The following is a 12,638-nucleotide window of genomic DNA, read 5'->3' on the forward strand; positions in this document are numbered from 1 at the left end:
GGGGATGAATTACTATAGGGGGGATGAATTACTACATGGGGGATGAATTACTATGGGGGATGAATTACTATGGGGGATTAATTACTATAGGGGGGATGAATTACTATATGGGGGATGAATTACTAACGGGGATGAATTACTATGGGGGGTGAATTACTATATGGGGGATGAATTACTATGGGGGATGAATTACTATGGGGGATGAATTACTATATGGGGGATGAATTACTATGGGGGATGAATTACTATATGGGGGATGAATTACTATGGGGGATGAATTACTATGGGGGATGAATTACTATATGGGGGATGAATTACTATGGGGGATGAATTACTATATGGGGGATTAATTACTATAGGGGGGATGAATTACTATATGGGGGATGAATTACTATAGGGGATGAATTACTATGGGGGATGAATTATTATATGGGGGATGAATTACTATGGGGGATGAATTACTATATGGGGGATTAATTACTATGCTTACTATGGGGGAATATTACTATACTTACTATGGATGGCATGGTAGTGGCTGGGCCGGCCAGCAGCTAGTCCGGCCCCCGGGTCCAATATATGAACCCACTGCGGCCCTCAAGTCAAAAAGTTTGCCCACCCCTGGTCTAGGCCCTAACCTTTTGGATAAAATTTCTGCCCTATACAAATTCCCCTCAGCATGAATCTACTCTAACTGCCTCCTTTCGGATCCCTTGCAACACTTGCAATAACCATACGGCAGAACCCCGATATTCAAGGTATCACGGTACGCCAATGTCAATACAAGCTCTGCCTATACACGGACGATCTTCTGTTATATATAATGTGACAGACCCAACCAACAGAGAGGCTTTTAGAGGGGACTATGGGCTAGCCTTCTACCCACTGGATTATGTAAGTGCTTGATCACATTATCCTGAGAAGTGCAGCCAACAGCTAATAGTGACCTAATTAACAGTAAGCTAATTAGCCAGGCCAGCCCACCCCAGACAGCAGGACAACAAGCCCACTCCTGAATACACAAAGTCCATTACACATGCTGTCTTTCAGGTGTTTGCTGTCACTTGTATAATCTGTCCATCATAATACAAAATGTATACAATACTCCAACAGTCCAAAAAAGTGGAATGCATCTATCTTTATAGATTTATTGAGGGAGATTGTTGATAAATATTTCTGTCCCAAGTGGAGGAGCTTCTCCAATCTAGTCTGCAGGAGGGCCCCATATTTCCTCTGACCATTAACCTGTATAAGATTAACATTACACCTTTCCATCCACTCTAGAAGGGAAGCTGTATTGTTGTTAATCCAAGCCTCACTCTCAGCATTCATCAGGTTATTGTCCATCATTAGAGAATGATCTGCTCTCTTCATGGGCCATAATCAGTGGGTAGAAGGCTAGCACCTAGACCCCTCCAAAAGCCTCTGTCCTGGTTGGGTCTTTCAAATTGAAGCAGTTCTCTCATGGAATCACCTGACCAGGGTGACAGGCAGTCCTTCACATTTGGTGGAAAGCAGTGGGATTTGCTTCCTCCCTTCAGAGCAATCCAAACTATCACTGGGATTATGGATGAAGGATAGGAAACGGCAGCTGAATTTCAGTGCAGACTGCAGAACGCTCTGGCCCAGTTTGATAGCCCTGTCCTGGCTGGGTCTGTCACATATAACTAATCACTTGATCTCTCGCCTGTCCTTGATTTGGACATTCGAAAAATTTGGGCGGGTGAGCATCTTCAAATTAAATTATGATAAGACGAAGGCCTTAAATGTCTCTCTCTCCCACTTAACAGTCTCCCACCTCCGCAGTAATTATATCATTAAATGCCAACAGAAGGCTATTAAGTACCTAGGTATCCAATTCTATCAATGCTTTCTACTGTTGTGGATTTTAATTACACACCTCTTCTACAAATGGTTCACACCTGTCTCAAATCATATGATAAGCAGAATATATCCTGGTTTGGATAAATTAGTGCTGTTTAAATGGACATTCTGCTAAAACTACTGTATACTTTCCAAGCTATCCCAGCTTACACACCCCCAGGCTTCGTTTCTTTCCTTAATAAGTGTGTTCTGGCCTTTATTTGGCATCACAAGAAACCTAGGATTCGCCAGACAATCCTGCCATTAACCAAAAAATAGGGGAGGGGTGGCCTTGCCCTAACTGTCGCTTTATTATCACATGGCCTCCCTGCTGAGGGTGCTTGATTAGTATCATGGTGCCCTCAAATTATGGACTCTGGAAAATGATCTCCGTTCCCCTGAGGTCACGTCACTGTCCTGGACTGCCTCAGGTCCTTGACCCCTGAAAGATCTTACAATTAATGCAACGCTCCAGATATTGGAATCTTATGTAAGTAGGGGCCTGCTTTCCTCTCAGATTTATTTCTTGCTGAGGAAGTCCTACCTGAACCCACCTCCATTCCTATTAAAATGGGAACACAAATTACAAATATCGTCTGACGATATAAACTGGGACAAAATAGTCACATTTACATACATGATGTATAACTCTTCCTATGCACAAGAGTGCAATTACCATATTCTATCTAGGTGGTATGGTTGTCCTACACTTCTGCATAGAATAGATCCTTCTATTCCAGACACCTCTTGGTGCTGTTTACTGTGTCCTGGCAATATGACACATATTTGGAGTACTTGCCCGATACTTATTCCTTTTTGGGGTAAAATCATACATTTGTAGGACAAACTGGTTGAAGATAAATACCCACATAACAGTGTTATCCATGCTTCCAGGCTCCTATAAATACATTAAAAAGAGCTTAATTAGACATTTTGATATGGCGGCTCACTCTGCAATTGCCAGACATTGATGTTAGGCTGAAGCCCCATCATTGGCTGAATGGGCTTGTGAACTGAGCTAGACTGACTGTGTGGAAGGTATGATTGCATGGGATGAAGACAAAACAGAATCCTACACCCTCATGTGTATGGTGTAGTCTCATTTCAGATATTCATCTGATTTTGACTCCTTTTTCTTTTTGACAACTTGAGGATTCAGCTGTTTTGGGAGCTTCCCCTGCATAATGGCCATCCTTGTCTTTCCCATTATCATTCAATGCCCCCCCCCCCCCCCCCCCACACACACACACATTTTTATTTCCTCTTTTCCTACCTCCTTCTCTTTTCCAGCTCTCTTTGCTATGTATACCCATTCCTCTGGGTTATTTTATATCAGATATTGGAATAAGATATGCACAACAGGACGCATGCAAATGTGTCCTTTTTACTTTGGCTGTATATATTGGGTCTTCTGCCTAATCAATACCTAGGATTTTTGCATGGTTACTGTGCCATCACTTGGTAGTGTTTAGTGCCTATGTTGTTATTTAAGATAATGTGCCTGTTTACTGTGCCTTACTGTCAGGGAAAATGTCTACCTATAATACTCACTGTACTCTAAATGTTTAGTTCCTGCCTATGTGTGTTTTGCTAAATTATTGGCATAAGGTACCCAACTGTTGCTGTTTTGGATTACTTGTAAGATCTTTAAATTGTTAAAAAACACAATTCAACATACAATTTCAGTCTCCCTTCAATTTCTATGTAATAATCTATCAAGCTATGTAATTATTATTTTTTCTTATTCTTTATATATAATTAGAATATATCTGTTGATTCTTTTAGTTCACAGATGTGCTTTTTATTTCCTTTTTTCGCCTGACAATGCTGTCCTTACCCAATATAAAGACAGTTCCTTTTCATATTATTAGCCCTATGTAGCTAATTAATATTCATGAATGACATATGCATGTTGAACACAAATACCTAAGTAGTGTTTAGAGCTTACTCTCAGTTGCACTGTAAACATTGTTTTATTTTATTATGTTTAATATGATTTTAAGTTTTAAAAGCCATTTTATGTCTATTTTTACTAATTACATATAACCTTTACTTTACAAATACATACTTATTTATGAGCATTATGAGCTAGTTCACACCAGCAGTGCACATTAAAGTGCAAATACAGTGCGTGTGTTGGTGTGCACACACACTGAAATACATTGTTAAAACACATCTCAGCAATTGTTTTTTTCTTTCCTTTTTTTTAAATTTACTTCAACGTAACATTTCTATATCTATGCATAGCTACTCATTAAGATGCATTACAGTATGTCAGCCCGAGCTGTGCAAAAGTGCTAAATGTCCCTTTTTTCACTGCACAACATGCAGCATGTTGGTATGAACTGAAGCAATATGGCACAAGAAAGATTGCCTCTTCTATTTGTTGGGACTGTGTTGGGCTATTGTTCATATTCCCACCGCACACGTTCCTGGAATAGGATCTAAAATACTGCATGCTGCAGCAACCACCAGCTGGAAACTGGAACATGCACAGTATGTTCAAGACAAGTGGATGAGTCAGGGCAGTGCCCCATCTCCTTCCCTCACCCTCCTGCTGTGTTCAGAATTTCCAAAGAGAGAGTCTAAAGGCTCTCCACTGTGCTTTCTAGCAAACCCATAGGACTTGTTCACACCAGCCCCATAGCTCAACAATTGAAGAGTGATCAATGTTGCACTCTTCTGTTTGTTATGTGAATGTTTTTCAATTTAAAAAAAAAAGTTTGGACTCAATCTGAAGATCCGTGGTGTGCTGGTAAATATTTACACCATACTCTGTTGGGCTATGGGGTTGATGTGAACAAGCCCTATGGGTTTGCTAGAAAGCACAGTGAAGAGCCTTTAGACTCTCTCTCTCATTGGAAATTCTGAACACAGCAGGGGGGTGAGGGATGGAGCTGGGACACTGCTCTGACTCATCCACTTGTTTATGTAATTTTCTGCTTTAGATTCCATTCTTATATAGACATTTTGAATACCAGACGGAATCGCAGAGATTCTGCCAGTGATTTAAAAACACGCGATTAAAATGAGAAATCGCTGCATTTTCAGCTGCCACTCATTTCAATGGCACCTGAAAATGCAGGGAGATTCTACAACAATTGCCGCATGTTTTTTTGCGCGACAATCGTGCTGCTATTGCGCAAACAAAATTGAGTGACGCATGTCACCCAAAGGAAGTTCTGGAACTTCTTCTGGGCAACACGCATTGTGCGATTTTCTTTGCACGATCACAGCACAATTGTCGTGCATAAAATCCTAAGGCAATCTTGGCGGAATTGCCACATTTTCAGGTGCCAATTAAATGTGAATGATTTCACATTTTAACAGTACATTTTGGAATTGCAGGCAAAATAAAATGTGTGTATGTGAATGGAGTCTTAGCCTCTTCACTCTGTATGGTTAGCACTTCCACCTGACAACACTAGGGTTATTGGTTTGAATCCCAACAAAGGCTCTACCTGCATGGAGTTTGCATATGCTTCCTGTGCCTGTGTGGGTTTTCTCTAGGTACTCTGGTTTCCTCCCAAAGTCCAAAGACATGCTGGTAGGTTAATTGGTTCCTGTTTAAATTGACCCTAGTATGTAAATGTATGAATGTGAGTTAAGGACCTTGGATTGTAAGCTTCTTGAGGGTTAGGCACTGATATGAATTTACAATATACTGTATATGTAAAGTGCTGCGTAAATTGATGGCTCTAAACAGTGTACGTACTTGACATAAATAGTGTACAAAATGCATTATTCAGCAAAGCAGATAAGGAGAACTTGGGAAACATGAAAAAGAGACCTGAGCTTCTGTTGGCTTAGAATTAAAATACAAATATTTATTTGCAAGTTTTCATATTTAACTGCAAATATTTCTTGAAATATTTTTTCTTTTTTAGCCTTGACCATAAAACCTAAAGTATATAAAAGTCACACTATATTCTAAGGTCGTTAGATTTTAAGCTTCACAAGCACCAGACAGTAAACTCACTGCTTTATAATTGTTTAAATATTCAGTTAACAGTAAATTAGCTTTAGGAACTGGATAGATTTTTTTAAAATCTGAAATTATATTTTAAAAAAAATACAGACTCAGCTTATTTTATTTTGAAAACCTTTGTCAGTTTGCAGTTTCATAATTTCTCCTGGTTTGTTCACTGTATGAAATACTACTTCATATTATCATTTGAAAAAGGGAAATGGGTAAAACATAAATCCGTGTTCACTATACACCTTCTTACATGACAAGATGAAATGCACTACTGCTTTAAACAAACAAAACAGCCCAGAGTGATCTGTTGAAAGAAAGTGTCACTTCACAGTGCCGTATATGCAAATTCAAATGAGGGAGAAGTGTTGGCAGTCACCCAGAATGAGACTGAAGTTTATACAAACAGTAGGAATTGTAATCAAGGCCTGTAACATCTTTACACTAGGAGTCCCTAATTGCATCTAAAGAGGTACCTGAACTAATCAGAGTGCTTAAGTCGTTGTTATTACCATGTAAATTGGGTCTCACCATATTAAAATGTTTCCAGGTTCGGTGTAATTTGACCTCAGTATGAAATCAACCATTTTAAGGCTTGGGAGGGGTCGGGAAGAGAGGAAAAGAAGAAAAGGTCTTTGATTAAATACTTATCTAGTATGCCCAAAAAACACATAACTGAAGAAAGATTGCAGAAACACATGCTTGCTAGATTGATGCTTAGTTTGCATTTCTTATAAGTGGGGGGTTGAAAGAGGATGGAGATGTGTACATGGACCCACCCAAACAGCACACTTTATTTACATTACATTACTGCTGAATTTGCATCTCTTTAACCATAGTATACTGGATAGATTACACTTAGATTAGTTATAATGGATGTTTTCCACCTGAATTTGTATCTCTAGCAATAATATGGGAGAGTAAATACAAGTGATGAGAGAGCAGGAGTTAACATTAGGCATAGCAGGCTTGTACCTATTATTGAAAGAGACAAAGAAGCAACTTTTCATTGTATAGTTATCTCACTGTATATATTTTTTTCCACCAGTAACAAAAAAGAGTAATTTAATATAAGCTTATTCAGACATTTTCACAATATTCTGAGCCAGGTTATTTTTCATAACTAGAGCAGGGGCAGACTGACAACTCATGGGGCCACCGGGCAATAGGGGATCATGGGGCCCCTGTGTCCTTGCCCAAACTCAAAAAAGCCTATGAAAAAGGTACCAGGGGCATCTCATGGGACCCCCTACTGACCCCAGGCCCTCGGACAGTGCCCGAGTTTCCAAATGGTCAGTCCGCCCCTGAACTAGAGTGATCTGAGCAGGGTGCTGCTGCCGGCATCACAGTTTGTGGGCAAACATGTCCCAGTGATATATGTTTGGCCATAAACTTATGGATGGAATGATAGTTTGTCATGTTATTATAAAAGTTTTTGTTAGCAGTGATATTACATAAAGTAAAAAAATATCATATTTGATATTTGTTTAAACTCCAATCTGAAGCCATGAAGAAAAAATTAAAGTGGAATTAAACTACAAAAAAAAAACCAAAACAATAATGGGCCTCCGTGAGCCTTTTAGCCATAATGTGCTAGTATGCACAGCATATTGGCACATAATGGCAGACAAGCCATCTCCTCAAACACTGTGCTGTCAGCATTCTTGATGGTCACAAGCACTTCTATCTTCTCCCAGTCTTCCTTTCGGGTTCCAAATCTTCAGCTGCTTGATTGGCCCGACTGCAATGACATGTGCACGGGACTCACGTCATCATGGCACAGAGCCATGGAGTAAATGTGCGCTGAGATACACGTGTGGCTCAATGTACAAAAACACTGACAGGCAGAAAGGAGAAGTTATGACAAAAGATACTGAAAGGGTCTCCTCTGTCATTAAAATCCTACCTGTCAGCTGTTTTTTATTTTGCAAGTTTCTATCTATCCATTCAGTTGTATCTGACCCTTGGCAATTGCATGGACTGTCACTCGTAAGTGACTTTTTCCATGAATTATCTTAGCAATTATTTTACCGGTCTAGGTTGCCAGGTCTTTCCCCAACCCCTACCATGTAGGAGATCCCACATGGCCAGGGATAAAACTAGTACAATTTTTTTAGACAGGAGCCAATTAACCTACCAGCATGTCTTTGTAGTGTAGGAGGAAACCGGAGTACCCAGAGGAAACCCACGCAAACACAGGGAGAACAAGCAAACTCGATGCTGGAGGCGCCATGTTTGGGAATCGAACCCATGACCCAATTACTGCAAGGCAAAAGCGCTAACCACTAAGCCACTGTACCGCCCTTTTTTTTGCAAGTTTAATTCCACTTTAAAACTCATTTCACAGGGCATGGCTTTCAGTTTTTTAGTTCTAGACAGAGTTGAGAGGGATTAGAACACCTGTCAGGTTTTTATTGGTGTCTGGGCCCTGTTAGGGAAATTCACCCTCTCTATGTTTATCCTGTTAACATTATCACCGAGTGTGAAAGTAAAAGAAAACCAGGGTTGTCGCCAGAATAGGAATAGAGGACATTAAATCTTGTGACCATGGTGACACCCCAGAATGTCCTCACCTTGGAGGTATTTTCTCTCACTTCTTGTTCTAGCTATAGGACAGGAAGGGAAATCTCCCCAATGGGACACAGAATGCAAAAAAACTGACAGGGTTTATAACCCTACCTTATTCTATTTTGAATGAAAAAAAAGGAAAGCTTCCACTTTAAGATTGCTGCTGGATTACCTAACTAAGGGTCCATTCACACTTGATTGCAGTGGACAGCAGTTCATGTGGAGTGTTGTGTTGTGGCTCACACACACTAACAATTGTGGTAACACAGAATGTGCATACTGTATTGGTGCTCTTCAGTTCTCTTCAATTTAATAGTACCACAATGCACCACTAGTAAGAACTTACATTTCACTACAGTGCACTGCAACACACCACCTCTGCATTGCATAATAGGTCAACAATGTCACAAGCATACCAACACACCCTTGTTCACATTAACTAAGGTGTGGGCAATTCCCTGCTTGCAACTCGTTGACCTAAGAACTACAGCTTTATTTTGTACAGTTGAGAAAAAAATGAAATCTCATTAATAACCATGATCACAATTTTTTACTTCTACTAACCATTGGGGATGAGATTGGTGTTTGGCTTGACCAAGAGTTGGAGTCAGCTTGTTTGCAGTTCGCTGAATGGGGAAATGAAATGGCCAGATTTTGCCTGCCCACCTGAACTTTTGGCTGCTGCAACTGGAATTCAATTGTTTAGTTTGGGTGTCACTACTACCAATCTGTCTGCTTGTTTCCCATTGTAAACAAGACATTTTTCATCCCAGGTGAAGGCATCGAACAAATATGGTCCAGCATCCCAAGCCATTTAATGTCATTCAGCATCCAGCCAGGTAGCTGGAGGAATAGTGCTTGAACAAGATCGTCATGTTGATGGGCCATACTTCACTGTGTCTGATGTTGGATCTACATGGCTGGACAAAATGATTGATATTGTAATGACATCATGGAACAGTAAAAAAATATAAATATAAAGAAAACTGCATGCTTGCATAAGGGCCAGGAATGGATTTTGAGGGGGCCCCATACAAAAAAAAAAAAAAAAAAACCCACAAAACTTTAAAATAACCAAACTGTTATCCAGGCAAGATGAGCTTGGGTTTGCTTAAAACTTGACTTGGGTTCAGCCAAACCTGGAATGCAGCTGTTTTTTCTGGAGAATTCAGGTACGGACAGAATATTCTGTACACCAACACTGCATGTACACAGAGGGTGAAAGGAAGCTGATGACATTATTGATTTAACATGGCCATATGTAATTGTGTATGTGGTGGGGAAATTGCATATAAACGAATATATTTAAATAAAAACACAATAATACTGCTTTGCCTAGCAATACAATATAGGTATAAAAAAATAATAATTAATAGTGAATCCCACTGGTGTTTGAATAGAACACGTTTCAAAAACTACTACATGGTTTTTCATCCCTTCCAGGTATTGTTGTAGAACATATGCTTCACAAAGGTCCATATCCAGCATTCAGCAGTGCCGTCTCCTATAATAAGACACAAAAAAATCTGAAGTACACAGAAGGTGAGTCAAAAATGCATCATATAGCAGTCCTACATAAATTTGTTTTCCGCTCCCACACTTCAGTTTATCTTTTTCAATATCCCTCATGAAACACCTCCATTCTGAATCTTTTTCTCCTTACCTTAGAGTATGCCTAATATCTATGTCGAAAATGCGCTGCCAGAATTATAGTGGTTGCAAAATATCACGCCACCGTTCACCAAAAAAAGTGATTTTCACTTACACTTTCAGTTGTCATAGCCAACAACAGGAGTCAATATGAATGGGTGACTGCAATCCATGATCCTTTTTTGTAATGCTTTATAGTTAGACTATCAGAGTGGTGTTGGTAGATATCAGAGGTAAGTTGCTAGCAATTTCCTGCTAGTCCTAAAGGTTCAAAATTCTATGAAGGCCCTGTTCTCACTGCAGAAGGTATGGGAGTTTTTGAGTACATTCCCGAAACAAAGTATATATTGTCGAAATGTGTTCCTTCAGTGTCTCTCTGGAACTACAGGACAGTTCAAATGTGTCCTAATAATAGTTTGAGTAATGAGCTGAAGTTTAGACTCAACAATGTAATTTAATGGTAGATCTTTGATGGGGTAATTTCAACTCCTTTTTAAAATGATACAGGCTACGAGTTTTATTGACTGACAAGAAGTCCCCAATTCAATTTAGTTTTCATACCATTGGACATTATGTGGATTGTAGCGAGTCTGAGATTCAGGGCTAACTATCATGGGTGCTAAAGAGGATATGAGCTGAATATAGTGTTCTTCTGTCTTTCCCACACCGAAAGGAAACAAAAAAGGGTGAAACACAATACAGAAGGTCATCTGACTGAGTTCCTAAATGCACTGTTTGAGTTGTTTGATGATATGCAAGCAGATAAGGACCTCCCAGCACTCCCTTTGTTTTGGAAGTGAATAGTGTTGTTCTATTAATCTGTTTTTTTTCTGTATAAAGCGTAATATTGTATTTTAAATATTTACTCTCATCTTAAAATGGGTATAGGGAGGGTTCTATAAAAGGTATAATAATCATTAATTTTAATTGAATGTATTCTCCGAAACCACAAATGCTCAGACATTGACCACCATTCCAGGTCTAACAAAATTTGTCTAAAGAGAAGAGGATAGTTTTGTTGAAATGAGGTAAAAAAGAAGAAATATATACATGTTTACATATATGAAAGTAAATCCCTAAATAAGGGATAAACCTATAGGCCCAACTAAATTCAAAATTAGACTAGAGTAGTCACACCATAGCAGGGGACAAGTGAATGCTTAAAGCCAAAGATTAATATTTTTGTACTGAAACGCCAGGTATGGCCATAAAAGAAAATAATAATTTAAGTTGGGAAGGGTCGTGAGAGGTGAAGATATATGCAATAGGATGACATCTGCGAAAAGTGAACATTTACGCTTTGTCAAGCCACATTTTGTACCCTTGATGTCAGGATGACAGCAAATGGTTATCATGAGGGGTTCCATAACTGTCACAAACAAGAAGGGCAACAAGAGGCACCCCTGTTTCATGCCTCTGAATGTCAATTGTGAGATATTTATAATCTCAAATTAATATTGTATCCATATGAGCATTTTAAACTGTCTGTAGGGTTAGGACAGAAAATGCCAAATCCCATGGGTGTAAAACAGGTAGTCCCAAGACAAACCATTAAAGGCCTTATGTAGATCTATAACAGACACATCACTTCCTTATGGGAAGAAGAATCCCATTTGGTTTTTTGGGGGTGTTTTTTAACAGTGAAATTTTTTCTTTAGGAGTTATACAGGCTTAATTAATAAAACAGTGAAAGGTGCAAAGATATGGGCAAAATTTAGTTAACCATAACAACCAATTCGTTTGTAATACTGCAGCTAGATGAGTTAAGAGATTCTAATTAGTGATTGCAGAATACTGAACTTTACTTAACATAACTGCATATTTTAATACTATACTTATTAGTGCACAAAGATAGCACTTTTAAAGATTGGCATGGTTTGACCTCAGTTACCAGCATGTTCTACATTTATTCATAATTTCCTTTTGGCCATACATACTGCAAATCATGCAGGCATGAGGAACAGTATAACATTTCATGTTATTTTTTTTTAGCACAAAGCTGGATTTCTTCACAAATCTAATGGTATCTCAATTTATATAAAAACTGTTATTTACATATAATAAACCTTAATAAACACATTTTCACTGAGATTATACTTACCATGAGATCATAAAACTTTTCTCCCATAGCCTCTTCATAGAATTGTTGATGCTGCTGATATTCTGGGCTATTTCTCTGCAGTTTCTGCCGTTTCTTGTCTAGGCTTTCTATCACTAACATAGACATGACTTTGCCTTTTTTGCTGTTCTGTATTGCCAAGAATTTCTTCATGCTTCTTATTGGGAGAAGATCATTGACAACCTGTTAGAAATTAACAAAAAGTATTTTTTGTAAAAGTCATGTGTATTAACACATTCTTTTATTATTAGCCATTGGATTGCTTGGCAAATTCCCAAATTAAGTGTATTTGTACATAATTGTTCAAGTGAAACTAACATGGCCTAAAATGTTCCTAAAGGAACAATGGTGCTGAAGTGTGGGCATCTTGTGTCCTGATTTGAAGGCAATATAAGTTACCAGTGGAGATCTGCTGCTACCTATGGGCCTGTTCACATTTACTTGAGTTGTGGTAATAGCCTTCAT

At 38.9% G+C, this 12,638-nt stretch overlaps 1 protein-coding gene across 1 annotated transcript in view; it reads right to left on the bottom strand.

Moving 5' to 3' along the window:
• Positions 1–9,869: 9,869 nt before the first annotated feature.
• LOC149462635 (uncharacterized) overlaps positions 9,870–12,638 on the bottom strand; it is a 460,266-nt gene continuing 457,497 nt past the window's right edge. The window contains exons 28-29 of the mRNA XM_089676647.1: positions 12,156–12,356; positions 9,870–9,908 (exon numbers count right to left, since the gene is read on the bottom strand). Coding sequence (XP_089532773.1) covers positions 9,870–9,908; positions 12,156–12,356 — 240 coding nt within the window. The remainder of the gene's footprint in view (positions 9,909–12,155; positions 12,357–12,638) is intronic.

Source organism: Staurois parvus, unplaced genomic scaffold (assembly GCF_062004578.1).
Source record: "Staurois parvus isolate SC_StPar_1 unplaced genomic scaffold, SC_StPar_1.0 ptg000172l, whole genome shotgun sequence".
Classification (NCBI taxonomy): Eukaryota; Metazoa; Chordata; class Amphibia; order Anura; family Ranidae; genus Staurois; species Staurois parvus.